Consider the following 27,698-nt stretch of genomic DNA (forward strand, 5'->3'; position numbering starts at 1 on the left):
TAGAAAAGAGATTTTAAAAGAAAATAGGTTACGTTGGTCCAGTTAATTTAGCCAGTGCCAAGCCTAATCTAGCTCCAAAGTTCCAGCTTTCTCCACTTTCCACACCGCTTCCACTGAAGCAAGTCATACTATTTTTAAAGTAATATTGGCATTACTTTATTGGGCACTTAAGATGTGCTGGGGACAGTACGTCTATAATTCTCAAAACAACGCTGGAAGGCTGGAATTACTATCCCCCTTTTACAGAAAAGACAAACGAGGCTCAAAAGGGAGGCGCGTAACGACCCCAAGGTCAGATACTTAGACGGTTAGAAGCCAGTTTTAATTCCAAATCTACTCTAAAGTAGAAACCACTCCCGGATCAAAGGACAAAAGCAGAAGCATTCGAAGAGCTATGGGGGAGGTGCGGACACTTCCGGGGGAAAGCGGGGAAGCCAACGGGCTACGGAGGGCGGCGCAGGCGCTGCGCGCCAAGCTCGCGAGAGAACGTGCCGGGGACTGAAGGCCCCTGCACCGCCCGCGCCGCCTGTCGATCACCTGGCCCCGCCCCGCGCCGGCGCGCCCCCGGGCAAGCCCCGACCCGGCTGGAAGCGAACGCGCGCTCCCTCCCGTTACCCTCCTTTTGCGGGAAGGGCGGGGGAGGCTGGAGGCGCGTGCTCGCGAGCTGCGTGCTCGCGTACGTCGCCGGGTTCGGCTGCGTCCGTCCCGCCGCCCGCCCGTTGCCGCCGCCGCCGTCGCCGCGCTTTCGCTTCGCCGGCCGCCGCCTAAGGGCTGGGGCCGGGCCAAGCCGCCGCCGCCGAAGCTGTTGCCGGGATGCCACGGGTGTACATCGGCCGCCTGAGCTACCAGGCCCGGGAGCGCGATGTGGAGCGCTTCTTTAAGGGCTACGGGAAGATCCTGGAGGTGGATCTGAAGAACGGGTGAGGAGGACGGAAGAGGGGCCTGCCGGGTGGGGACGGGGGCCCGGCGGTGGCAGGGAGGCCGCGGGTACGGGAGTGGGACGCCTACCCCGCGCGGAGCTACCGGCCTGCTCCGGCTCCGCCATAGTCGCGGCGCCTCGGGGGCGCGGGTAGGCCCCGGTTCCCACTGCGCCTGCGCGGGTTGGGGTGGTGGAGGGATAATGGGAGCGATGGTGAGGCTCTGAGTGGGACGGGGAGAAGGAAAACCCGAGTGGGTTTGGGGCTCCGGGAGGGAGGGCACAGCTCCAGGGCTCCGGGGAGGCCTGGGTTTTTCCTTCCCAGGCGCTGGAGCCGGAGCCTGGTTCATCTTCAGTAGAGACCGACCTTTCCCGCTCTGAGGGCTGCTGGAAACAAACAGATTTCCTCCTCCCTTTTCACCTCTTCCCCAGTCTGATGGATCAGATGGTCACAACGCATCTCTCCCGGGGACGGGAGCTCTGAAGGGACGCCCTTTTTAGACTTGCCATGTGCTACACTTTTTTGAGCGGGAGACTCTAGTTTGAGTAGTCTAGGGACGGTTTCGAAAGTATCGGCTTGCGGTGCTGAAAGCCTTCACCGTTCCCTCTACAAGGGTAAATTAAAGTCTTAGCCTGCTATCTTTAAGACTGCGTACAGAGTTTCCATGCTGGGGTTTCCGTTCTCTAACTTGCCAAAAAATTGTTTTGTCGTTGTAGAATTTGTTAGAGAATGTGGCCACCGTGACTAGTCAACTAGTTGATGTAGACGGAGACCTACAGTTAGGAAATTGCTAACTTACTACCCACCCGGGTATGGTCTGTTGCTTGTATTCCTAATCTACTTTGGTAGAGCAGGGCCCGCAGGGGCTACAAGTTTCAGGGAAAGCATGAGGAGTCAGCCCTGGAGAAGATATTCAACAGGGAAAACTGAGAACCGGGAATTGTTAGGTAGGACTTCAAAGACACGGATATAAAAAAATAAAAGGAGTGGGGAAAACATTTTAGGGTACTAAACCTTGGCTGTTAGAAGAACTCTTGGCTTTTTTTTTTTTTTTTTTAAGATCTACTTTGCAACAGGTCTGATATGGCTAGAGTTTACTCCTCAATGTAATACTAGCAACTGACACTTGAGAAGTTATGAAAGATACCTAAGTTGAACATTTGAGAAAAATTGGAAGCTACAGTGTACTCAAACTGTTGGCTGGGTTTAAAATTTTAACACGTAATTTCAAATTGATTGTTAGGAAGGATCACCTTCTTACTAAGGAAAATGTCCTCCATCAAGTGTTTATTATGAATGCTGATTTCTTTTAGAGTAGAAGGTTTAGGAAGCTACTCATTTTGTACAATAGAGCTTTCAGTTCTTAAACATATTAGATAAAGTGAGCGGGGGGGGGGTTGTTCTTGTGATACATATCATATGTCTGAACAATCAAGTTAAAACTCCCAGTTTTCTTCAGAGCCCAATTAAGTTGACAGAGTAAATTTTGTGGGGAAAGCATGGGTTTCGAAAGCAAACAGGCCTGGGTCAAATCATAGCTTCACCACTTACTACCTATGGGCAAGTTACTTCTCTGATTCTGAGTTTCCTCATCCACCAGGAAAAGGAAGATTAGGGATAATAGTTGTAAAGCATTTGGCTCATAGCTGTAAATGGTAGCTATAATAATCAAAGGGATTTGACCTTGATCATAAGGAGACATCTTAGCTTAAGTGTTTAGTAACACGAAGCGAAGCGTATTTGGTGAGGTCTGTTCTCTAAGGTTACTCAAGTGATAGTGAGCAGGAAATGATGTTGATGTTAATAGGAAAGGTAATTAATGGAACAAATATGTTGATAACCGACAAGATGCCTCTTCTGTGCTAAATGAAGGGAGGAGGCAGAAAACCAGTGCTGCCCTTGAGTGAATTAAGTGCTTGTGGTTATAACATACACTTTGAGTTAAGCAATGCTTGCTCTCAGTTTAAACTCAAGAAGTGAAACTTGGAATGGTTTGTCTGAAATAGGCTTTGAAGTGTGGATTGACTGGGGCTTGAAGTGTCTGGGAATCGTGTATGTCATAACTGGTGATGGTAGAATAAGGAAGAATTTTGAGATATAATAAACAGTCTAGCTTGGATTGAGTCTCATGAATGATCTAGAAGTGTGACAGCATAAATCAGAAACAACAACTGTAAGATTTTACACTGAACATTCAAAATCATGGGTAGGAGTTCAAATGCTTTGGAGGGAATAATTGAGCAACCTGAGAAATGGTGATCTAAGAGGAAGGATCGATCAGTCCTTCCAGGACCCTAAATATGTGGGTCTCTTGGGGAACTATTCATTTTTACAGTTGTGCTGCTAAACCATGAGATGCATGAAATCTGTGATTGAAAGTCAAGGGAATGAAGAATGGGAAGTCATTTTAGGGATTTGAAGGCAGGTTTGACAGTCACCAAACAGGTGCACCTCCTGGTAGCATTCAGGAATCATTGCAGAGGAAAATGACTTCTGAACAAAGGACCAATGGTATGTAGATGTATTTCAAGCAGTTGACTGGATTAGATGGCAGTAGCACAGAGGAGTTTGAAAGGATGGCATAATTTAGCAACATGTGTAAGCTTATAGTCCTGGAAACGTACGAAGGATAGTAGAACCCCTTGAGAAGCCTTTTTAACATATCTGGATTGTGATTATTAGTAACTGAAACTCAAAAAAGATTTTGGATGGTTAGGGCTTTGAAGAATTGCTGAAGAGTTCAAATTTGTAGAAGTGAGATTTATCAGTAGACAGTAGCTATGTTGAGCTGAAAGGTTGTAGGTAAAGTTCTGAATTAATTAAGTAGGCATAAAGCAGTGGTATAATAGAAAGTTGACCAAATGAGGCAGCAGATGAGCTCTCCAAAGGAGATTTAGTATCCAGGAGAACATTTTATGGACCCTCTTGGGATTAGGAGAAGGGAGATGTATGCAGTAATGTATTGCCTGCTTTTATTGTACCAGGTAACCCTAATCTAGATTGCCTTAGTTTTAGAGAACTCCTGGAAAGATGGTTTAGTTCGGGACCACGAACATGACGTCAATCTCCCACGACAACATAAGCCACTCCAGATCCCCTCTGGTCTCCTCCATTTGTATGTACCACACTAACGCCAGCAAGAGCCACGGTGGGCCAGGGGTCAAGGAAGCAACAATATTAGCAGCTGTTTATAGCCTTCCAACTCTGTGGTAACTTTTGCTGTCTTTAATTATTTGTGAATTCTGTGAGCTTTCTTTTTTAATTAGTAAATCACTTCTTTCATGTAAAATGTTTTTTTTCAAGTACAGTACTTTCTTTTGCCACAAAATATTGTGGTTTTGGTCTCAGGTCTTTATATTTTGATTTTCCCATATTTTAGTTAATGAATGAAACATATCACATCCTAAGATTATTTTTGCCTAGTAGCTGGACAGGTAAACCCCCAAACCATTGAGGGTTTGGGGGGGGGGGGTTGGTTTTGGTTTTTGGTTTTAGTTTGTTAAATGTGTGAATTAAAGCTCTCCAGGGAAACTTGGCTATAAATTCCAGAACCTTTGTTTCATATTACAAACAGTGAAATTGTGAACAGCCAGAATTTTCAGGGATATCCTGGTCTGTGTAGTTGGATTTTCATGATATCTAAGTATTACCAAGAAGTTTTTTGTTTTCACCCTCTGTTTTAAATTCCTTCAAGTAGAAGATACCCCTTAGTTAATTTTTTAAATATGTTACGGCTTTCAGTGAGTCAGGTCGTTGTTGTGTTTGTCCCTGAGCACTTAGGGCACTGTTAGGCCTGAGATGCTGGGATGAATCTCTGCCAACCCCAGAACCTACAAAGGAATTTTCTCTTTTGACTGAATCCTTGATGAGAGCGTGTTTTTTTTCTTCTTGTCTTTTAAAGAGGTAATAAGGAAAATATAATTGATGTTCCAGGTTATTGGTTTCTGGTTAATTGAACTGGTAGTTTAGTATTAAAAGCCCATTCTTGGGAATTCCCTGGAAGTTCAGTGGATAGGACTCTGTGCTTTCACTGCTGAGGACCCGGGTTCAATCCCTGGTCAGGGAACTAAGATCCTGCAAGCTACATGGTGTGGCCAAAAAAAAAAGAAAAAAGCCCATACTTAAACTGTATAACATTTCAAAATAGTATGTATTTATTTCTGATTATAAAAATTTTACATATTTATTGTACTTTTTTAAAATATAGAGGACAAAAAATTAAAGATGACAGTATCTGCACTTTGAGACTTTTGTCTTTTTTCCGCACACAGGTGCATGCACTTCTTAAGCCTCCCCGCCTCCCTTTTTCACATTGGATTCGTACTGTACATTCTGTTTTGTAACCAGCTTCTACCTAACAGCCTGATCCTTTTGTCATTAAGTGTTCTCCCACAACTTCATTCTTAAGGGCTACATAGTATTCCCACGTATAAATACTGTTTAATGTACCTAAGCAAAACCATGTTGCAAGACATTGCCGTTGTCTTTAGTTTTCCACTATTTTACACGTATATAACGCTGTGGCAAATATCCTTTACGTAAATCTTAGGGCAGATTCCTGAAAATGGACTTTGGAGTCAGAGTGTATATAGTTGTCCCTCAGTATATTCACAGGATTGGTTCCAGGACCCACTGCAGATACCCAAGTCTACGGATGCCCAAGTTCCGTAGTCGTCCCTCCACACCCACGGGTTCAACCAACCCAGGATATGGAGAGCTGAGTGTACACATTTTTAACTTTTGCTACCTTTTGGTTTCCATGGTATTTATTTATATTTTCACCTTCCGTATTTAAGAGTTCCTATTTTTCTGAATTCTCAACTACTCTTGATCATAATTTTTTAATATTATGACTTTAATTAGAATGTCTAAAAATATATATTAGGAAGTTATCTTGCAGCCTTTAAGCCTTATCTGTTTAGCCTACCAAGCATAACAGGTTCAAGAACTTTTTTTTAGAAAATAACTTTCTGACTGATTAGAAAATAAATACAGGTGCATTGTAGATAATTTAGACAATACCAAAAGCAGAAAGTAGAAAAGAGATATCATTAAGAATCCTTTTAAACATAGACAAGGTCTTATGTGCAATTTTATGTCCCACTTTTTCTGCTTAATTTTTCTCATATATTTTTTCTGTTACATGAAAATCTTTCTCATAAACATCATTTAGGGCTGCATAAAATCCATGGTATGGCTATATCATGATTTACCCAACCATTCCTCCTAGGCTGTCTCTCAATTCTTGCTGTTCTGTATAACCTTGTGATGGATATCACATGCAAAAAACTTTGTTTGCATTTTAATCATTCCTTAGGACAGATTCTATGACGTAAAATGCATGTGTCACAGTAGGAGTGAACACTTTGAAGGCTCTTGATGCGTATAGCCAGTTATTTAACTGTCCTGCAAAGCTGTGCCAGTTACACTTACACCAGCAGTGCATGAGCACGCCCGTCGCGGCAGCCTCCTCAGCACTGAGCCAGCGGTACTGTTTAGAGTCTTTGCTAATTTAACAGGTGAAATGGTTTCAGGTGTTTTAACCAAGAACTTTTTCTTAAACAAATAAGAACTGAGAAACAGGGCTATGGATTAAGTAGCATTCTGTCATTGTTTTATTCATAGTATGGAATGTAACTGTTACAAATGTGACCAAGTTGTTTTTGTACTGAAGTCTCTTGCTGAGGTCAACATACCTCCCCCCAAAATATATTAGGTATGTTACTTTTTTTTCTTAAGCCATGGGTAATTTTTAAATTTCTATCATTTTGAAAAGTCATTGCCAAGAAACCATACCATGCTGCGGTTTGACCAAATGTTACCACCTTAAACTGCCCTGGCTTGAGACTTCCACTCCTTGTTCCTGGTTTCCCAGTCAGTTTGTGATAAGAATAAACATCGTCTGTAATTACTTGGCCAAATCATTTTAAATCCCTATTCCTCAGTTTAATAGCTTGCTCCTCCCTTCCTTGTTGATGTATCATGAATAAAAGGGCCACGTGAAGTATTTTTCCCTTCTTAAAAGGTGGGCACAGGATGTAGACTAGATAAAATGTGGTTTGGGTTCCTGGTATTTTTGGATACTTCCAAGTAACCTAAACAGCAAATTGTATTTTTGAGATCCTCGGAAGAATGGTGCTCCAGGCATCTGAGAGAATACTATTGGCGGTGGTCTTTATAAGTTTGTAAGCTAAAATAAGTGTTGTCTGGGCTTCCCTGGTGGCGCAGTGGTTGAGAGTCTGCCTACCAATGCAGGGGACACGGACTCGTGCCCTGGTCCGGGAAGATCCACATGCCGCGGAGCGGCTGGGCCCGTGAGCCATGGCCGCTGAGCCTGCACGTCTGGAGCCTGTGCTCCGCCACGGAGGAGGCCACAACAGTGAGAGGCCCACGTACCACAAAAAAATAATAATAATAAAAATAAATGTTGTCTCTAGTTTGTACTGATGCGGAAACTGAGGCACGGGGGATTAAATGACAGGGCCAAGGTTACAAAATGAGTTATTGACAACTCCAGAAACTGAAGATCTTTCTTATTCACATACCAGATAGAGCATGGGTGGTGTCAGCCAAAGTTGCTCTTGTGCTGTTTCCTTCCAGACGATTCATTCCTGTCCTTTGGGGCTTACCTCCAAGGGTGAGAAGGTAGTTCAGGTTCCACAGCCTGAAGTCCTTAGTCTCTCTGCAGAGGCTTCCAACAAGCTGCCAAGTTACTGCCAAAAGTGAGACAGGTGCTATTTTTTTATGAAGTCGGCCCCGGACAGAGACTGCTGCTGATTCTCCTCAGGCTACTCTTTGCAGAGCTGAAGGGTGGTATCAGCTTTGTGATGGCTGACGAGGGTAGGATCTGTGCAAGTAAGTGCAGTGAACAGTCTCTGTCCTGTTGTTATAGCTAGGGCTGTCTGGTCTTAGAGTATCCTGAGTGTTGAGATGAAAGTCTAGAGGTCCTGGAATCGCACATGATGCCTGAAGAGCCACTTAAAGGGCCCTCCGCCAGGCCCCCAACCATGTCTTGTGCCTGGATGCCAGATGGGGGCCTCCATGAACACAGACCTCCAAAGCCTAGAGAGGGGGAAACTGGAGGAGGGAGGTTTGAATTCAGCCGTCAGGAGTGAAAGAGGTGAGCAGGAGGCTTGGGTGAGGGCATCAGGAACCACAGACCAGATGAACTGACTTTGAGAAAAGTTATTTCATGTGAATGAAATGAAGCTATTGATCCATTAATGTTTAAGGAATTTGAAACATCCATTAAAATATTAAGTGAATTTAATGACTGATTTTCAAGGGAAGGGCATCCCCAAGAAATAGCATGGGGAGTGGCATCTTTAACCAAAAAGATAAAGAAACAGGGACTGTGGGATGGTTATGAGGGACATGGAAACGGCCAAGATGGTCCCAAGAGGCATAATTTCTAAGAGGCTTTAACACCTGTCCCCCTGCCTATAGTGTGGTTTTAGAGGTAAGTACAAACTGGTTTTGTTTGTAGCTTTGGTGTGGAATCAGGTAGTGTTGTCTGCTGAGTGTACACCTTTATTTCATTAACTACAAGTAACAGTGATTCTATCTTACGTTCTAGGAGTTTTATTCTAAATTAGCAATATGACTTTTCATCTCTTGAGTTTTCTTAAATTGTTTTTAATTTGTGATTGAGTCTTCATGAGCTTTAGTGTGTCATCAGGGAATAGTTGATCTCTTTTCTTGTGAGACCTTTTAATTTCATTTACCCTTCGCGTGGATAAGTGTCAGAAAATTGAAATGTACACAGGTATGACTGTGTTTGCTCCCCTTTAAGGAAAGTAGCCCTGTTGACTTTAAAAGGTCACAGTGAAACACTTCATTATGACAGCGGGGTTATGGTTGTGATAGTTTGACCCACAAACTATTTGCAAGTATGTTGCTTCCTGCGGGTAGTCCCATTTTATAGGGTAGAACTATGGTAGCAGCCTAGTAAAAGTGAACTAGCTTAGTTCATTTTTGAAAGGCTTTTGGATAGTTGAACAAAATGGCAAATGGGCCCATAGACCAGTTACAAAGTAAGACTAGAAATTGGTTACAGATTCCTCTCTTCCTCCTGCTTTCTGAAGGAATTTTGTATTACCACTTAGTTTTTAGAATAATGATTGTTTTTGTTCTCTTTTCCTCACTCCAGTTTGTGAATATTCCTTCAGAGATGGGCTGGTATTCTCCTAATGATTTGTTATCTTTCTCTATTTTCCTAGACTGCTGTTAAAATTTTGATAACTGACCTACAGGTTTGGTTCCACGATTAGCTTAGAGGATGTTCACAACTTACTAGTGTTAGTACACATCAGATGCAGAAATGGTATTTCTCGCCGTTTAATATTTCTCATGAGATGCTAATATTCATGTGGGCATTTGTCTTCCACAGCATATAATTTGATGTAACTGATTTTCTGTGCTAGAGCTTGTGTTTCTCAAACTGTTTGCTCTGTGGACCACTTCTTTCCACTGGTGTGGAGATAGTAGAACATGGTGATGGAGTGTTGATTTCAGGTTAGGACCTAGGATTGAAGAATCCCAAGCGTTGGGTAGCCTTTACTTAACTGCTGTAAGCGTTCATTTCTTCATCTGTGAGATTATCAGTAAACCTCAGAGTTGTGAACATTATTATAAAGGATTTTGAAAAGGGAAAGAGTCCTGGTGAGCTAGAGGAGTCATGTTAATAGTGGTTTGGAGTTAAATCAGATCATAGATGGCTGTCATCTGCAAAGTACTTTTCTCGTTGCTGCCATAATCTTTGTATAATTGGAAGTCTGTAAACTTTATAGCATTCTTTGATTTCTCATCCATTTTTTTCCCCACACCATTCATGCGTATATTTTTTGGTCCCGGTCACCATTCCTTACAAAACTAATTAAATGCATTCTTAAATACATAATACTGTCAATATCCATTCACATCTACCACCTCTAGGCCCAACCTTCCATCATCTCTATGCTGGTCTAATTTTTGCTGAGCCGTAAAACCAAAGACAGATTCCAGGGGTTAATATGGGGCCTCCAGAATGGGGATTGCACAGAATAATCTTATTTTTCCTCTATTCTTCTAGTCTGTTATGTTCTGAACCCACACATGTTTTCGGAAGGACCAGATGGCTGACACTGGCTAATGGGAACCAAAAGACGAGTGAAAGTAACCTGGTTGTCACATACTCCAAGCTTAGGGGTGCTTCACCTGCCCCAAGATCAATTTCTTTTTTCCTCTGGAGAATTGACCCAGCTGTATCAAAAAACGTTAATACAGCCTGGCTTATCTAAGGTTAGATTATCAAGTCAAGCAGCAGCATTTGTTGAATTTTAGAGGATTGTGCTCAGGACTGTGGGAGAAAAGAAACAGCTGCCTTTACAAAGGCACTGTGACCTTGTGGTTAAGAGCTTGGGTTTTGGAGTCAGATGGACCTGGGTTCTAATCCAGCTATACCGCTTAGGAGCTCCTTGACTACAAGCCAGTTGCTTAGCCTCTCCCAGTCTCATTTTTCTCATTGTAAAATGGGAATAATAGTAGTAGTAGTAGTGCATTCTTCGCATATGATATGAGGAATGAATGAAATATTATAGATGAATTATTTACTGTGTGCCAGGCACTGTTCTAAACATTAGCCTTTGTTAATATTAAAGAGCTCATAATCAAATGAGAGGATAAGCACAAAGGAAAAAGAACAAGGCTTGAAAGGTCACCAAAACATTATCATGTAAAACATAAAATTGAATAGAAGTGCTAATGCTAAAGACAGTGCTAAAATGCTTAGAGTCCGGCAAGTTTCTGAGACTTCATGAAAGAGAATTCTCAAGTCTATGGAAGATGGTTGCTGTGATTCACCTTGCGTAATCAAGGCATTCCAGGTTTAGAGAATGGCATCAACAAAGATCTTTAGGAGTCAGTATAGACCTCTGAGCAAAAGAATGATAAAGCAGCTGACTTTCCCCACTACATTTAAAGAGACAAGTTGACTAAGTAAAAATAGCCATATTCTTGAACGAAGGAAGGTGATCAAACAGGAAGAGACCGCCCTGGGGGCCCAGCAGAATGAGCACACTGTAGACCTAGGCAGTGCACTAAGTGGGCGACCAGAGGAGAACAGCCGAAGGCAATGACAGTGTTGTTAGGAGTGAATCAGGTGGTCAGGGGACCGAGAAGAGAGGAATCATGAGGTAGGTTTTCTTCTTTGAAGGTGGGGAAAGATCAAGTGCAGACTGAGCTGTGGCCAACGTTTGCAGACCAGGAATCCACACTAGCTCTAAGCAGAGAGCTCTTGGTGTGCGGGAACTGCCAGTTTGCCGACGTGAAAAGAGCCCCAGACTGGGTACTGGTGAGCCCTGAAGTCGCACCCCAGCTCTGCCACTCAGTGAGCACGGGTAAGTCATCCACCTTCCACGGGTGGCCGTGATGGCCCTCCCTCCTCTGAGGCTAAAGAGAGGGAGGCCAGAATGCCCAGAGCAGCCTCCTTCCTGTCTCAGGATAAAAAGGATCTCAGGAACCCACTTCGTGTGGTAGGAGCTCCTAGTGGTGGGTTATAAACAACCCTCGGTTACTGGGATAGTCAAATTGCAACCATAATCAGTGACTCAGAGCAGTGAATGTGACATTGGTTAATTCTACTTCGAGGGCCTGACCACTGCTTCCCTGGAATTTTGCAGACCTTTGGAATTGGGGGCACTTACATGGTTGTCACTCACAAGCTTTCTCTGAGTTGGCCTCACCTGAGCACTAGAGAGTTGGTTGCAGAAGTGTCTTTCTGCAGTTTTCCAAGCACTTTATGCAGAGAGCAAGAACTTCCGTTTTTTATTACTATCCTGTTAGTGTGCCCTAACTTTTTTCACCTCATAACACAAGCTGGCTGAAGCATAGGATCGACACTGAGTGCTTTGAAAGAGAGCTGTTTGATTCCTGTTCACTGAATGCCGTTTCTTTCAGGGTAGATTTAAGGGCTCTGCCCTTAAAGTACATTGCTGTTGACCCTAGTTTCAGGGTTCAAGCCACCCCATGGGTTAACTTCAACAGATGAAAATTTTTCCTTGGCTACAGCAACATCCCTAATCCTGACCAGCCATGGAGAGGTTCGGTTCTTGCAAGGAAAATGAGTGAATGTGGGAATGGCTCACCACATTGGGAAAACAAAACTCACATCCTGCTGATGGTTGGCTGAGGACTGTCATGTCCACATACAAAGAAAAGCATGTGGCACAGTTTTAGGACAAAGGTGAGCAGAGATCCACCGTGGAAAGGGGCAAATTTTTCTTATAGAGAGAACATCCAAGGCGTGCCCCGGCGGTAAGCAGTACTGGCGGGCGACAGCAGGCACACGCATGGAGGCTTGCTTTCCCTCGCTCCTCCCCCCACTCCCCGTCAGTCAGCTGGTGGTGCGCACCCCCTTAGTCACGCCCTGTTCAGTGAAGGTGTTTGGAAGACAGAGGTGGCCCTAAGCCGGTTCTGCATGGGTGAGATAGGCCCCCCAGCCTCTTCAGTAGGACATACAGCGTGGTATTTGGGACCATTGGTGTAGGTAATTAGATCAGGGGAAGACTATTCAGCAACAACACACCTCAGGTGGTAGTTTTTCTTGGGTGAAAAAGTGTGATTAACATTTTGAAAATTGAAGTCTTGGAGTACTTTAGTTTTAAAAACATGTCATTCCAGTTCTAGCATTTCAGAGTTCTGACTGATAGTCTGAGCAGTACATCAGCTGTTGAATGAGGGAGACCAGCACATTGGCAGTGAGTGGTATAAGAATGGACTAAAGTTTAGAACAGCCCACGTAATTGGGCGTGGCTTTTGTCTGTGGTATCCAGAACACCTGTCTATAGTTGGTAAGAATCATGGTGCCCACTTTTCTTAGAAAATGGCAGTAATTCCTCGGCCATCATTTTTTGACTAAATTTGTTGGGATTAAATGTGATCTAGAGGAAAAGAGTGCGAAAAGGCAATAGCAGAGAAACATTGAAGAAAGGAGTTTTTCTTTTAATTGAAAAAATTTACATTTAATAGTTAGGCCATGCTTTTTGTTCTTTCACATAGGTGTAGAGAGAAAGGTCGAAAGATACAACATCTGGGAGTCAGGCCAGAGGAGGCATATTGGTGGGGTTTTGGTTTGGTTTGGTTTTTATCAGTCCCTACCTTAGAGGGATTTATTAATTTGTCGTAGATTCACTCTCCTGAATTCCTTCATCTTCTTCATTCTCATACTAGAATTACTGAAAGATGGTTGTTTTTAATAGAGAAGAGGAGGGGTGTCTGCAGCTAGAATTGAGAAATTTATCTGCTGGGTTATGTTTGTAAGGCTTATCTACAGGTTACACCAGAGATATGTCTACATAAATACCCACATGCCGACACATAGTGTGTGCACACATGAATGCGTGTATTTTATATCCCTCCTTTGACAAATGATTCAAAAGGAGAGTACTTTTTGGGAGAGGAGATTACGTTCACATTTTTTTGCTACAAAGCACAAAGGGATGTTAAGATCGATTTAGAAAGATTCTCCCATGTCTCCAGGAAGAGCTTTGCTTTCTTAAAGGCACTAGAATTTAATTCAGAGACAGTTAAACTATTTAAATAAAACTAAAATTTTATCCCATTGTTAAGCCAGAGGAGGACTGATTTTCATTTTAACTGTCATACTTTTGATGTTAGGAGAAACCTGAGAGATATGTAGTATAGCTCCCTCATTTCACGGATAAACTAGGATCCAGAGAAATAAAATGATTTAAATGTGCTTTTCTGAGTTGGTTTATAGCAGAACCAGGACTAGAACCCGGGCCAGTTCCTGCTGCTCCAGTCTTAGGTAGAGTTCTGGAGTCATGCCACAGGCTTTGAATGTCAGCTTTGCTGTTTTATTATGCACATTGTTTAATGCAATGTCCCTCAGTTTCCTCATCTGTAAAACAGATAACAGTACCTGGCTCTTGGGTATTGTGATTATTAAATAAGATAACATTGTTTAGTACATAGAGATTACTTAATAAATATTAAGTACCGTTTTATTGTTGCTATCTAGCCTTCCTGCCTTATTTGGGGAACCCATTCACTCCACTTACTTACCAATTACTCCAGTTACTTACCGAGTGAAGTAATTCTTTCAGTAAAACTGATCTAAATAGACAGTGATGTGGTAGAAGCAACCACACACTGATCTGGTCTTTACTTTGCTCTCAGAACAGGAATCCTATCAGGTATGGTTTATGGTGCAGGAGTATAGTTGGTTTAGTCTTCCAGGCCCACCCAGCATGTCAGTGACAGAAGTGACAGTCAGGTTCCTGATTTAATCCTTGGACTGGACTTTGACATTAAAATGTTCCAAATAGATTTTGTGGCTTTTCACAGAGTAGCAGCCAAGATTTTTCTGTGAAATAAATTTGATCTTAAGTCAGCTCTTTTAATAAGTTACTAGGATATCCCCAAAATGTGGCTAGGTAACTGGCTTGTTGAAGAAAATGGGATGTTCTATGACTTCTTTATTTAATCCTCAGGAGTCAGCGTTGTCCTTATGACATCGCATCAGATGAGTTAGGGGCATTGAATGGTGCCGAGCCAGTGTGAACTCTTAGAGGGGCGTGGAGGCCGTTTTATCATGCCCGTGTTGGATGTTTTCTCTCATCCCTCTATACTTGGCATCTGGGCAAGTGGGCAAAGCAGACCTGTAACCAATCTTGACAACTAAATTAAGGAAGGTACTCTTGGGGGCAGGAGGTATTTTATGACCTATTTAGAAATAAACCAAAACAGAAAATAGTTAGATCTGATTTTTTTTAATTAGCTCTTTATTATTTGTCTCTAAAAATGATAATATAGCTTTCCTGATGACTCACCCTATTTAGGAAAGAAAAAAATAGCTGCAATATATTTTATCTATTAAAGATTTTTAATGATCGTAAAGCACTTTTTAACATAGGAAGGTATTGATTTGGAGAGGCTTTACTTTGTCAAATATGACAATCATGGTCAAAATCATTCTTATTACGCTGCTCGGCAATTCCAACTTATGGAAGTGTGAAACCATGTTTTAAAGATTTCATAACCCATAAGTTGAGCCAGGTGTCTTCTGAATTGTGTTATTGCAGAACATTTCCCATTAAACACTGGGTGTTTCTGTGTTACTTTTCCTTAATGGAGTTGAGATTCAGTGCCTCTTAAAGTTTGAATGCCACTCATAGACATTTCAGCATAAAGAACCCTCCAAAGTTTTTAGCTGTACATGGTCACCTTGAGAGACTCTTGTTTGATAGAAACTCTTTAATCTTTTAAAGGAAGAATTCTGAGTTCTCTCACTTAACGTGTTGCTGAGTACAGCATTACATGCTAAAGAAACTGGAATAATTTTGGTCAGGCTGGATGAACTTCTGGCAAGTCTTGTAACCTGTTTTTAGTTCCAGTAGGTGTAAACCTGGAGGGAAACTGTAGCCAGTGTCTGCCTATATACATAGCTGTTAGAGTTTAAAAATGTTGCTTGTAACTTGTATGATTAAGATGGTTTTGGTTTTTAGGTATAGGCAGTGCTCACAAAGCTAGACTTTTCACAGCCACCCCAGAGCAAACTAAAAGTTTCTTGATAACAGTTGATAGGGCATTTGTTTAACCTTGCTTATAAATATCTTACAAATTTTGCCTTAGTTTTATAAGTTTATAAGTACTCTTCAGCAGGCATTAATAGGATTGGGGTAGGGGGTTGTTTTCTTTTGGATATATGTTAAACCACCAAACCTGATTGCTGGGAAATTCCTAGCACTACTGTGTAAAAGAAGTTTGCACAGTTGTATATAGATTTTAGAGAATTCCAGCCTACCTAAAACCTCATGGAAATGAATTTGGAATATCATGAGGAAGAGGATAGCTCCACATTTTTTTCACTGGTAGTTTCTAGAATAGTTAATTCACTTGTGACTTATTTGTTTAAGTAGAGAAATGGGAACTTTAAAAAAATTTTTTCTTTCACTGAGGAGAGTCAAGGTACTGTGATTTTTTTTTTTTTTTAAACCTGGTCTGTTATTCCAAACATGATTTAACAGTTAAGACACAGTGCCTAAAAGTAGGTGTAATTGTTCTCTAAGATACCACTTTGGGGCTAAAGCTAAAAAAAAAAAAAAAAAAAAAAAATGAGTTTTTATGTGGCTTGAAAGAGCAAATATTCAATCTTGTAGAATTATGTATTTTAATATCTTATACCAAGCATCCCTGTGGAGGTCTTTGCAGTTGCCACCAGCTACTTGGGGAACAGAAGAAGTGGTCTCTGTATATTTAGCCAGCCTCCTATTAGAAAGATAGGTGTCAGCCTTCAGAAGTCTCCCTGCCCTCTTGCAGTGCCCGTGGGCACAAAGCTGAGTGGTTTCTGCTAAAGGGAAGAGAAAGCTGATCCGTAGTTTGCAAAACCCACCTAACCTTTGCTAAGCATGAACCTCATTGCTTTCTCTTTAATGTTAATGAAGCTGGGTGTCAGAATGGTGCCAACCAGGATTTTGTTTGCTTTCTTCTAGATATGGGTTTGTGGAGTTTGATGATCTGCGAGATGCAGATGATGCTGTTTATGAACTGAATGGCAAAGACCTTTGTGGTGAGCGAGTAATTGTTGAGCATGCCCGCGGCCCGCGACGAGATGGCAGTTACGGTTCTGGACGCAGTAAGCATTTAAAGGGCATTTGTATCAGTGACATGCCTCTGTTATTAAATGTTAATTTTTTAATTAATTAATTAATTAATGTTACATTGAAATGTATTGATATTTAAGCCATTTGTTTTATAAATTTATGTATCTTTTTAAATGTAAAATTGCAAATAAACATCTTTAATAATGTTTAATTGTAATTAAATTAATGACATAAATTTCTTGTTTTAACACTTTATAAATATGTTTAATGATGTGTGTTTGTGTTGTTGTTTTTTTTCTCTGTAATGCAATTGTTTAACATAGATTTAACAAAGACCTCAATGTTTTAATTAAAAGAATCCTTTGAGGCTAAGATGACTGCCTGTTCCATTTGCTGACCTTGGGTTACCTTTCCATGCGTGGCTCTTTGAACCATTGTGGCCCTTGGCTGACCAAAAACAGGAAGCCATGTGACGACCGCAACCTTTCCCCATTAGACCTGGGTGGTGAGGATCCCAAGGGTTAGACACAGATGAGATTAAACTGAAATAGGTGCCTGAAAATCTTTTTTTTTCATATAAAATGTTCACAAAAACTTTAATCACTGTGAGTAACACCAGTAACTGATTTAGTAATTTGGTTAGTTATTTCTGAATTGTTAAATTGTTGATAGTTTTTAATTTATGCATGTTAATTTTAAATATAAATATTAATGAATATACATACTTACAACTTTGTAAATTAAATTTTCATGTTAGCTGATTGCTCTTTTTTAAATCTAGATTAGAATTATGGGTGGGGATAGAGTTAAAATACATACTATTTGGGGTGGGGGTAGATGGTATATTTAAGGGGAATATGTGCTGTATCATTTTTTTCTTTTTCCTCCACTGAAGTAATCTCATCTATTTGAACCTTCCAAAGGTGGATATGGTTATAGAAGAAGTGGCCGAGATAAATATGGCCCTCCTACCCGCACAGAATACAGACTTATTGTGGAGAATTTGTCAAGTCGGTGCAGCTGGCAAGACCTAAAGGTTTGGGCCCTGTTAACCTTCTGGGTTACAGTTGGGCAGGAGTTAAGGTTGAGTTAAGGAAAGAGGTTATTTTATGCAGGCCCAGGCACACAGAAAGCTTTCCCAAAGCATTTGGAGATTTTCCAATTAAAGTTTCCATAGGAACACAAAAGACACTGGAATCTCACTGCTACTGTATGGTATGGGGCCAGCATGTTAAGGACAACCTATGTTATGTGAAATTTTCCTCTGTAGAGAATGTTACAGAGAGATAACAGTGTAGTTTCTCCCTAGTAAAAGAAAAAATTGCAGCCAGCAGTTTCCTGCAGTATTAGTTGTAATATACAAGTTTGTGTCAGCTTCCAGTGTAGCGCCTCATTGGTGAAAATGACTATCTGACCCATGTTCTTTTCTAAGATTTATTTGTTTTTCATTGAATATTTGTCCTGAAAGAGTTTTAATGTCAAAAAGTATAGTCCAGGGGCTTCCCTGGTGGTGCAGTGGTTGAGAATCCGCCTGCCGATGCAGGGGACCCGGGTTCGTGCCCCGGTCCGGGAGGATCCCATATGCCGCGGAGCGGCTGGGCCCGTGAGCCGTGGCTGCTGAGCCTGCGCGTCCGGAGCCTGTGCTCCGCAGCGGGAGAGGCCACAGCAGTGAGAGGCCCGCGTACCACACACACACACACAAAAAAAGTACAGTCCAGTGGTGTACTGGCCATGCAGTGTACTGATCACAGCTCGTTGTTTGAAAATGGTGTTGGTTTTTAATCTCAAAAGGGAAAAGACCTTATTGAGTGTGCCTTAACCTGGATGGTCTTAGGAGGGCAAATGTAAAGGTTGCTCAGAGTTTCCCATCTCACTTCTCATTTTTAGTCCATCATTAAACAAGTCATCTCTAGCAAAATGAGTGAGTATGTTTAGGTTCAGCAAAAAGTAGTAACTTATCAAAGCACTTTAACATCTTTTTTTTTTTCTTTTTTTAATGTGCTCTCAACAGTCTTTAGTGAACAAAGATAAGATCCAGAAAACGTTAATTCGCACAGTTGGTCTTAGCAGAAGAGCTGAGACTAAAACATATGCTGGTATTTTTTCTAGTACACCGTGTTGGTTGTCAGTATTACAGCAGGTCCTTACTGAGTGTCTGCCAACAAGACTGTCCTCTCTGAAGGAATGAGTCAGTAACACTCTTTCAGGACAAATATTCAGAGAGTTAAGGATTGAACATTATGGGTAGGAACTAGAAAGGCTTTCAAGCTTGGGGTTAAAATGGAGCCTAGCCAACGTCCTCCGTTGGCTTTATACTTCTGTGTCTTTGGCACTTTCCCTCTCAGGAAAGGAGAGTAGTCGAGCCAATTTCCTAGGAAGTCAAGGGAGCCTTCAGAGCAGGACTTTGGAGCCCACCTGCCTGGATGGGAATCCCAGCTCTGCCACTTATCAGTTATTTTACTTCAGCAACTTATCTTCCTCTTGCACTTCGTATTCCTCAACTATAAAGTGGGAGAAATACTCATTTCTACTCAGAGTTATTGTGAGAAATGAATGCATTTTTATGTAAAAAGCCTAGAATGGTTCCAGGCACAAATGCTAGCGATTAATCACAGAAATGCAAAAATAAAACTAATGTAAGGTGGTATATTGTTAGTTTTTAAAAATGTGTAAATTCATAATACCCAGTGGTGGCATTGAGTTGAAATTTATAGAGTAGTGGCGTTGAGAAATTGGTCGTTTTACCCACGGTGTGGGCGGTGCTAAGAATTCAGGTCCTGAAGTCTGGCGGCTTATGTTCAGACCCCAGCTCCTTCACTTACTACCTGCACGACCTTGAGCAGTTTGCTTAATATCTCTTGTATTTCACTTTCCTGAAAATAGGGATAATGATCGTATCTACCTCATGTGGCTGTAAATAGGACTAAATTAATTAAATCCTACCTATCATCCAGTCAACATTCAATATGTTAGCAGCTATTATTATTTTGGAAGTATGGCAACATCTCAACTTGCCCAGGACAGTCCCAGGTGTGGCATAACTTAATAGCATCTTCCTTTACTCTTAGATGTAGCCCAGTTTGGATGATAAATTATATGGGCTCCCTGCCTTTTTCCCAGAGCCCCCATTCCTGCAAATAATTCAGCTGTAGTAAAGACATTTTTGTGTGAAGACGGTCATTGCTAGATTATGAATAATGGCCAAGGACTATATATAAAACCCAGAAGTCCCAGCAATTGGGAAATCCTCAGGAAAAGTATTGGACACACTAGTTATGAAGAATGTAATGTATGTTAAGACATGTAAACATTTTATGATGCAGTGAGTAGAGGAATAGTATCAAATGGCATATAGTCAGTGTTTGTAACTTTGCAAAATAGGGAGAGGAAAGCAGTAACAAAAATGAACTGCTATTGAATATTCATGTATTCATTCCACAGATGTTTATTATTGAGTATATATTATATACAAACAAACATGGGGAAATGGGCCACAAGACCCCAGATTTCATTTTCTTTTTAAACATTAATCACATATCTTATTTATATATCACTTCAGTATTTATCTGTCATGTTAGTTGTATTCTCTCATTGGGTTATATTAAGTCCTCAAAGAGAATGAGGAGAGAGGCTTACAATAGTGAAGGGACATGGGTGGTCATTCCACTTTGAAGCCAGAGCTGGACAATATTGTTCTGTTGTCTTTTTGTCTTTTGTAATCCATTTTTGAATTTGTTTACCTTTTACCTTAGATATTTATCCACGGCTATACATGTTTTCAATAAGGATTTATGATGAAGTGCAAAAGACCTGAGTTAAATGTAGTAACTTGAGCTTCTAAAGCTTCTGTAAACAAAGAACTTGCCTGTATAAAATTTGGGAAATGATAGTTAACTAAAAAGTTTTATATTGAAACAAAACTAAAGAAACAGTTAAATTATTTATTTATTATCTCTACTACCCACCTAATGCCTAACACTTCAGAGAACCTCAGTAAATGGTCAGTGTGTAGTTGGAAATACTTAAGAGTCAACGTCATTCTGAGGAAAGGTAGCATTTCTTCCTAAAGGAAAGGGAAAACTTTCATTATGATGATTGTGTTAGATATTTTCACAAAATGTGTCTTAACCTATTGGGGGATTTTGTTTTTCTTTAGGATTATATGCGTCAGGCGGGAGAAGTGACCTATGCAGATGCTCACAAGGGACGCAAAAATGAAGGGGTGATTGAATTTGTGTCTTACTCTGATATGAAAAGAGCTTTGGAAAAGTTAGATGGAACTGAAGTCAATGGCAGAAAAATCAGATTAGTTGAAGACAAGCCCGGTTCTAGACGACGCCGGTCCTACTCCAGGAGCCGGAGTCACTCAAGGTTAGTACCTTACTACTGTTGTGTTGGCGCTTGCTGTAAATTCATTAATGAGCACATAGGTAATCCATTTTCATTCTTTTGTTGAAGTCTCAGTACCATGGTTCCGTCTGGTCCAGTTGCTCAGAACTTTAAACTGAACATTTATTTGTAAAATTCTTGAACTCTTTTGTCATGAGTACAAATAGACGTAAAGTCCTTTCTCTGATGCAGGTATCAGTGACCTTCTCTCATATTTCTTCTTGGGTCCCCTAAATCATACCATTGCTGGGGGTGAACATGACCAATCACCCCTTGTTACTCTCCCAGATACTCCCGCTACTCAGGAGTGGAGACTTTGTCTTATTTGGTGGCTGTTTTGCAGATGTGAACAAGACACACATGGTCCGTGCCCTCATGAAACTCAATCTAGTGGAGAAGACGGGCATTGAGCAAATAATTACCATTGTGATAAGTATGTCAAAGGGAAAGTACGCGGCCCAACTCGTCCGGAGAGCTGGCAGAGGCTTCCCTAAGGACATGTCATAGAAGCTGAGACCTAAAGGATGAGTTGGACATGGTGGGCAGAGAGGGGGGATTAGTGCCTTTTTAGCAGAGAGAGCAGCGTATTTTGAAGGCCCTGTTGTGGGGAAGGGGGAAGCAAAGGAGCGTGGCTTGAGATGAGGCAGAGAAGAGCGAGATCCTGCTGAGCCACAGGCCAGGTTAGGGGTTTAAATAAGAGTAGCGGCAAGTCATTAGTCTAAGCTTTTCAGGTTTTGTTGTTTTGTTTTTTTTAACTCTTTATTATGGAAAACAATACGTAAAGCATTAGAGAAAATACGAACCTTGAGTCCCCTTATACTTGTCACCCATCCAGCTTCAGTATCTTTTATTTTGCCAGTCTTGTTTGATCACCCCCTCCTGCTTCATTGTTTGAAGGCAAATCTAGACATCCTGTCATTCTGCCTATAAAGTGGGTATCTCTAACCTTTATTTATTTATTTTATAAATTTATTTATTAATTTATTTATAAATTTATTTATTTTATAAATTGATTGATTGATTTTTGGCTGCATTGGGTCTTTGTTGCTGCGCCTGGGCTTTCTTTAGTTGTGTCATACGGGGGTTACTCTTCATTGCGGTGCACGGGCTTCATTTCGGTGGCTTCTGTTGTGGAGCACGGGCTCTAGGTGTGTGGGCTTCAGTAGTTGAAGCATGCAGGCTCAGTAGTTGTGGCTCGTGGGCTCTAGAGCACAGGCTCAGTAGTTGTACACAGGCTTAGTTGCTCTGCAGCATGTGGGATCTTCCCAGACCAGGGCTCAAACCTGTGTTCCCTGCATTGGCAGGTGGATTCTTAACCACTGCGCCACCAGGGAAGCCCTAACCTTTTAAATAAAATCATGAGGCCATACCACAGCAACACATCTGTATTCAGCTTTCCCCAATTGCCTCAAATATGTATGTGTTTTTGTAGTTTGTTCATATTAGAATCCCAACTAGGTGTACACATTGCAATCAGATGACATGTGTCTTAATTCTCCTTTTAATCATGGCTGCATCCTCCTTCACCCTCTATTTATTTTCCATCCATTTAGTCGTGGAAGAAACGGTTTTCTGTTTTGAAGATTTTTCCATAGCTGAGATTTTGCAGACTGTGCTCTTCTGGTGATGTTTAACACATCCCTTTATCCTGTCCCTCATATTTCCTATAAAGTCATAGTTAGGTCTTGCGGGCATTTAGAGTAAGGCCAGTGTTTTAGCAGGTGCTTTGTACCTCCTGTTGCAGCACTTGTGTGGCGTCTGGATGTCCCGCTTTGAATGATGATAGCATGCATCCGTGTGAGCCGTCCATTGCACAGCTCTGTGCCAGCCTTCCACCTAACCGTGGGGTTATTAACATCTGCTGATAATCCTTACCTCAAGCCATTCAGCTATGGGTGTAACATGATGACTTTCTAGTTTTCTGTTCTTTGTGCATTTAAAGGCTGTAGTTCTGTGAAGGATGATTTTCCTCTTCCACCCTTTTGCTACCACCCTAAAATAAATTTTTTATAAGAAATTGAAAATAAAAGTTGATACCTTTATTTACCAATTTCCAGTATATTGAATGTTCCCAGCAACACCCAAAGGTGGTGGTGAGGTTGCTTGTTTAGTATTATTTTGAATGAATTCTTGGATCTTTGCATATTTAACGTTTGACCCATTGCAGTCAATTTGTTTTTGCTCAGATTGTTCTGTCTTTGGTCATTGGGAGCCCGTCAGGTTGGCTTCTGTGTCTTTTGGCTTTGTTTGATTTTTGTGTGACTGTGCTTTACTAAATATTTCCCCAAATTTTTTACTGCAGCATTTTCAAACATAAAATGTTGAAAGAAGAGTTCATAAACACTCATATGCTCTCCTTATAGCTTCAACAGTTACTAAAATTCTGCCTTTCTCTCTGTATATTTATAGACACGCCCTATACATAAATAAATGTAGCATTTGAAGGGAGGTTGTGGAGAGTGATACTTCACCCCCAGATACTTCAGCGTGTATCTCCAAGAATGAGTGAGGATAAGCACGCTTCTGTCTTCCAACCTAAGAACATTAACAGTGATCCCATAAAGTCATCTAGTGTCCAGGCCGTATTCAGATTTCCCCAGTTGTTCATGGCTGTCCTTAGAGCCGTGTTTTCTCCTAGCCAGGATCCATCCAGTCATGCATTGCAAGGGGTTATTGGGCCTCTTCAGTCTGAAGCAGTCCCCTGCCTCATCCCCCCCACCCCACCCCATGACAATTACTTTTCTTAGCTTTTTTTTTTTTTTTAATACTGTCCCACATTCTGAATTTATGTTTCCTCTTTGTATTATTGTACTTTATCCCCTGAGCTTCCATAAACTGGAAGTTAGGTCTAGAGAGGTGTGATTGAGATACAGATTAAACATTCTGAGCAAGAGTTCTTTCATAGATGATAGTGCCCAGGAATCTTTGAAAGTCTCTTTCCATCATGGTGAGAGGTTCTGTCTTTGCCCTTCCTGCCCTGCACCTGGAATTGGTCATTTTCCCCAAGGAGCCCTGGTTGCTTTTGGTAGGAAACGACAGAGTCCACAGTCTGGGCTTATTAGAGACTCTTTAATCTTGGAGGGTACAGTTGACCCTTGAACAAGCGGGGTTGGGGCGCCAGCCCTTCACATCCGCAGGGCCCACACCTGTGGATTCAGCCAGCTGCAGATCGTGAGGTACTGTAGTGCGTATCTATTGAAAAAAACCCCGTGTGTAAGTGGCCCCGGGCAGTTGAGACCCATGTTGTTCAAGAGTCAGCTGTATTTTTAAAACAGCTCTCTGGTATCAGTTGAATAAATAAGTGAAGGGCAAAAGTGTATGCAGGAAGGCTGGTTAGGGGGCTGCTGCGGTACCAGGGGGAGCGGTGGTGGCTTGCTGGGGGGCAGCCGAGGTGGAGGAACTGGAGAAGGTTGAGAGGAGGCTCAGCAGTGCAGAAGAGGGTGAGGCAGAGAGGGGAGTCGAGGGTGGCTGTGGTTCCTCGTGTGAGGAACTGGTGAGTAATAGCGGCATCGGTGGGACTAAGGAGGGAACCCAGCAAAGAGAGCAGGTCTGGGGGGCAGTGGGTTCAGGAATGGAGGCACTACGAGTGTCAGGCAGGCCACCCAGGTGGAGTGTTTGCGGGTGACCGGATCTCTGGGCCCAGAGCACGGGAGAGAGGTCTCTTTCAACTTCGTGCCTGGACGCAGCCAGGGCCGTGCATATTTTTTGATAGAAAGGATGTCTGAATTGACTCTTTTCAGCCAGCGTTTTGTCAGCAAGTATTAAAAAAAAAAAAAAACCTTTCTCCCCTAGATCTCGCTCTCGAAGCAGACATTCTCGTAAGAGCAGAAGCCGAAGCGGCAGCAGCAAAAGCAGTCGTTCTAAGAGTAGATCCCGGTCCAGGTAGGTCTTCCTGGTACTCACGCAAGGCCCACATGCACCGTTTCCCACTTTAGTGTTAACGGTGTTCCCCGTCTTCCCTCACCCCAGGATTCCCAGCCCTGGACTGGAGTCTTGGGGCTTCAGAAAGCAGTCCTTGGCCAACACAAGCCGGGCTTTGTATTGTGGGGCACAGCTCCACACATGGCTTTATTCTGATGAGCAGCCTGAAAGTACGAAGTCACGTGCGGCTTCACTGTCCCCGTGTCTCCCCAGGTCAGGCTCCCGTTCCCGGAGCAAGAGCCGCAGCCGCAGCCAGAGCCGCAGCCGCAGCAAGAAGGACAAGAGCCGGAGCCCCAGCAAGGACCAGAGCCGGAGCCGGAGCCGCAGCGCCGACAAGCGCCGCAGCAAGAGCAAGGACCAGGCCGAGGAGAAGGTCCAGAACAGCGACAGCACCGGCAAGTCCAAGAGCCGCAGCCCCAGCAGGCAGAAAAGCAAGAGCAAGAGTAGGAGCCGCAGCCAGGAGGGGGGCGCGCAGGAGAAGCGGGGCAGCGTGAGCAGAAGCCGCAGCCAGGAGAAGAGCCTGCGCAAGAGCCGCAGCCGCAGCCGCAGCCAGGGAGGCAGCCGCAGCCGCAGCCGCAGCCAAAGCAAGGACAAGAGGAAGGGGAGGAAGAGAAGCAGGGAGGAGAGCCGCAGCCGCAGCCGCAGCCGCAGCAAGAGCGAGAGGAGCAGAAAACGAGGCGGCAAGCGAGACAGCAAGTCGGGCAGCAGCAGCAGCAGCAGCAAGAAGAAGAAGAAGGAAGACGCCGACCGCTCCCAGTCCAGATCGCGATCCCGCTCGGGCTCGAAGGAGCGGGAACACGCCAAGTCCGAGTCGGGCCAGAGGGAAGGCCGAGGGGAGAGCGAGGATGCTGGCGCCAATCAGGAGACCCGGTCCAGGTCGAGGTCCAATTCCAAATCAAAACCCAACCTCCCGTCAGAATCACGCTCCAGATCAAAGTCCGCGTCAAAAACCCGATCCCGGTCCAAGTCTAGATCCAGGTCTGCGTCCAGATCGCGCTCCCGGTCTAGATCTAGGTCCCACTCAAGGTCCTAACTGGCTACGACCACAGCTGGAACTACCCGAGAAGTCTTTTGTACATGTTTGGTAGCCGTAGCACAAGTGATTGAAGTAGAACATATGTCACTGCTGTACATTTTTAACTCCCCTAATGGTGTGTCTACAATTGTTAAGTCTAAGCGCTTCCTCTCCGTAAAGCCTCCTGGCGTCAGGCCTTCCTGCTTGACCGAAAGCAGTCTTCTCTTTGAAAACCCCCTTTACTCATGGCCCACAGTAGAATATCCAAAACGCCTTGCCTTTGAGGCCTGGCCTTTCCTACAGGGAGCTCAGTACCTGGATGGCTTTAAGGCTGGAATGATGACATAGGTAGGTATGGTGAGTTCAACCATTTTGCCCTTGAATTGATGCCCTTTGATGTATGCCATTTAGTGAAAGTGCTAAGTCTTAAGTTTCCTACCACTTCGGTTTCATATTTTTGGACTTAACAAAGTTGTGAATAGCACAGTCAAGGAAAATTGATACCTGCAGTAACCCATAGGAAATAAACTGTAGAGTTCCATATTCTGGTATTGTGATTATATTGTTTTATATTAAAAAAGAAAAGAAAAGAATTTTTTTTAATTTTATTTTTCCCCGTCTTGCAAAGTATAGTGACCCCTGTTTCCATTAAATTTGAATAAAGACTATTTTTGCTTGACAAAATTTCATGGTGCTTGAATTGACGTTGCATTTCCTGAGCTATCTTGCTATCTCTTTCTTAGCGTAAAAAGTTCATGGTATAATGGCTGTTTTGTTCCTTGAGCTCACCCATGGGTAGGTAGCCAACACTTTTCCTGAAGGATTTTTCTAACCCAACAGAAAAAAGTCAAGTTTCTTAGGGGTTTATAAATCCTTCCTATCAAGAATCCTATGGCCAAGCTGATAAGTGAATCAATTTGGCAACTCAGAGCATCACCGGATGCGCGCTTCATGAACAGAGTTCTTTCTTCTGTGCTGGTTGTTGAATGTCTTGCCGTGATGAATCTGAAGTGTAGGATACCTCATCGCCTTAGAATTTGGATTAATCAAAACCAGGAAGAAAAACCACTCAGGATTACCCCTGTCCCACTCACTCTCAGCGTTACTTGTCTGACCTATCTCTCTCTATAGGAGGTTCCAGAGATAGATAGAGTGGTTCTGATCTGGTCTCCACCATTGAGGGACTGTAGAGAGGCATCGATCAGAGCAGGAGGGAAGCTGGAGAGCCTGTGTGACAGGCTGTGAGAAGCTTGGGAGGAGAGAGAGCCCCTTTCCAGACTGTGCTGCCTGTGGATGTACTGGGGGCTGTTCCTAGATTTAAAATCATGTCGTGTTGCCTTCTATGGACCGTATACCCTGTACAACGTGTATGGACCGTAGACCCTGTACAACGTGCTGGGAAGACACAGTCAGTGTTTCTTGCCCTCCTGGAGTTTGTGATCAGGTTGCAAATGATAAACACCACTGGGGTAAAGTGGGCATTCAGAGAAGGGAGTTGGAACTTCATCTGGGTTTCAAGACATCTCGGAGGAGACAACACTTAGGCTGACCCTTTGGAGATGTTGGGGTGGGAGGCCTTCCTGTTGAAAGAAACATCTGCGGAGCAAAGCCACGGAGCTGGGAAAGCACCGGGCATGGGTGCTCAAGGAACGTGGACTTTGATAATGGGGAATGAGAAGCAAGTTTGGCCAAGTGGATCACGTTAGAGGACTTTAAATACGAGGAGGAGGAGGAATTTGGCCCTTGAGTTACGTAGAAGATACTTGAATAGAGGATTGGGTTGTAGAGCTGTGCTGTGGAAGGTGGATCTGACGGTAAGTGATGTGAGAGATCGGAGGCAGGGAGACCAGCAGT

At 42.9% G+C, this 27,698-nt stretch overlaps 1 protein-coding gene across 1 annotated transcript; it reads left to right on the plus strand.

Annotated features, from left to right (window-relative positions):
• The first annotated feature begins 560 nt into the window (after positions 1-560).
• On the plus strand, positions 561-26,528 carry SRSF4 (serine and arginine rich splicing factor 4). The gene is made up of 6 exons (XM_059036393.2): positions 561-920; positions 16,409-16,551; positions 17,443-17,555; positions 20,676-20,890; positions 24,701-24,790; positions 25,043-26,528. The coding sequence occupies exons 1-6, from the start codon at positions 814-816 to the stop codon at positions 25,860-25,862; spliced, it is 1,488 nt and encodes a 495-aa protein (XP_058892376.1). The 5' UTR covers positions 561-813; the 3' UTR covers positions 25,863-26,528.
• The last annotated feature ends 1,170 nt before the right edge of the window (positions 26,529-27,698 follow it).

This window comes from Kogia breviceps, chromosome 1 (assembly GCF_026419965.1).
Source record: "Kogia breviceps isolate mKogBre1 chromosome 1, mKogBre1 haplotype 1, whole genome shotgun sequence".
NCBI classification, from domain to species: domain Eukaryota; kingdom Metazoa; phylum Chordata; class Mammalia; order Artiodactyla; family Physeteridae; genus Kogia; species Kogia breviceps.

Coding starts and splice junctions, on each gene's coding strand:
- SRSF4 (XM_059036393.2), top strand. CDS start 814: ATGCCACGGGTGTACATCGGCCGCCTGAGCTACCAGGCCCGGGAGCGC. Junction 17,556..20,675: donor GCAGCTGGCAAGACCTAAAG/GTTTGGGCCCTG, acceptor GTTTTTCTTTAG/GATTATATGCGTCAGGCGGG. Junction 24,791..25,042: donor AAGAGTAGATCCCGGTCCAG/GTAGGTCTTCCT, acceptor GTGTCTCCCCAG/GTCAGGCTCCCGTTCCCGGA.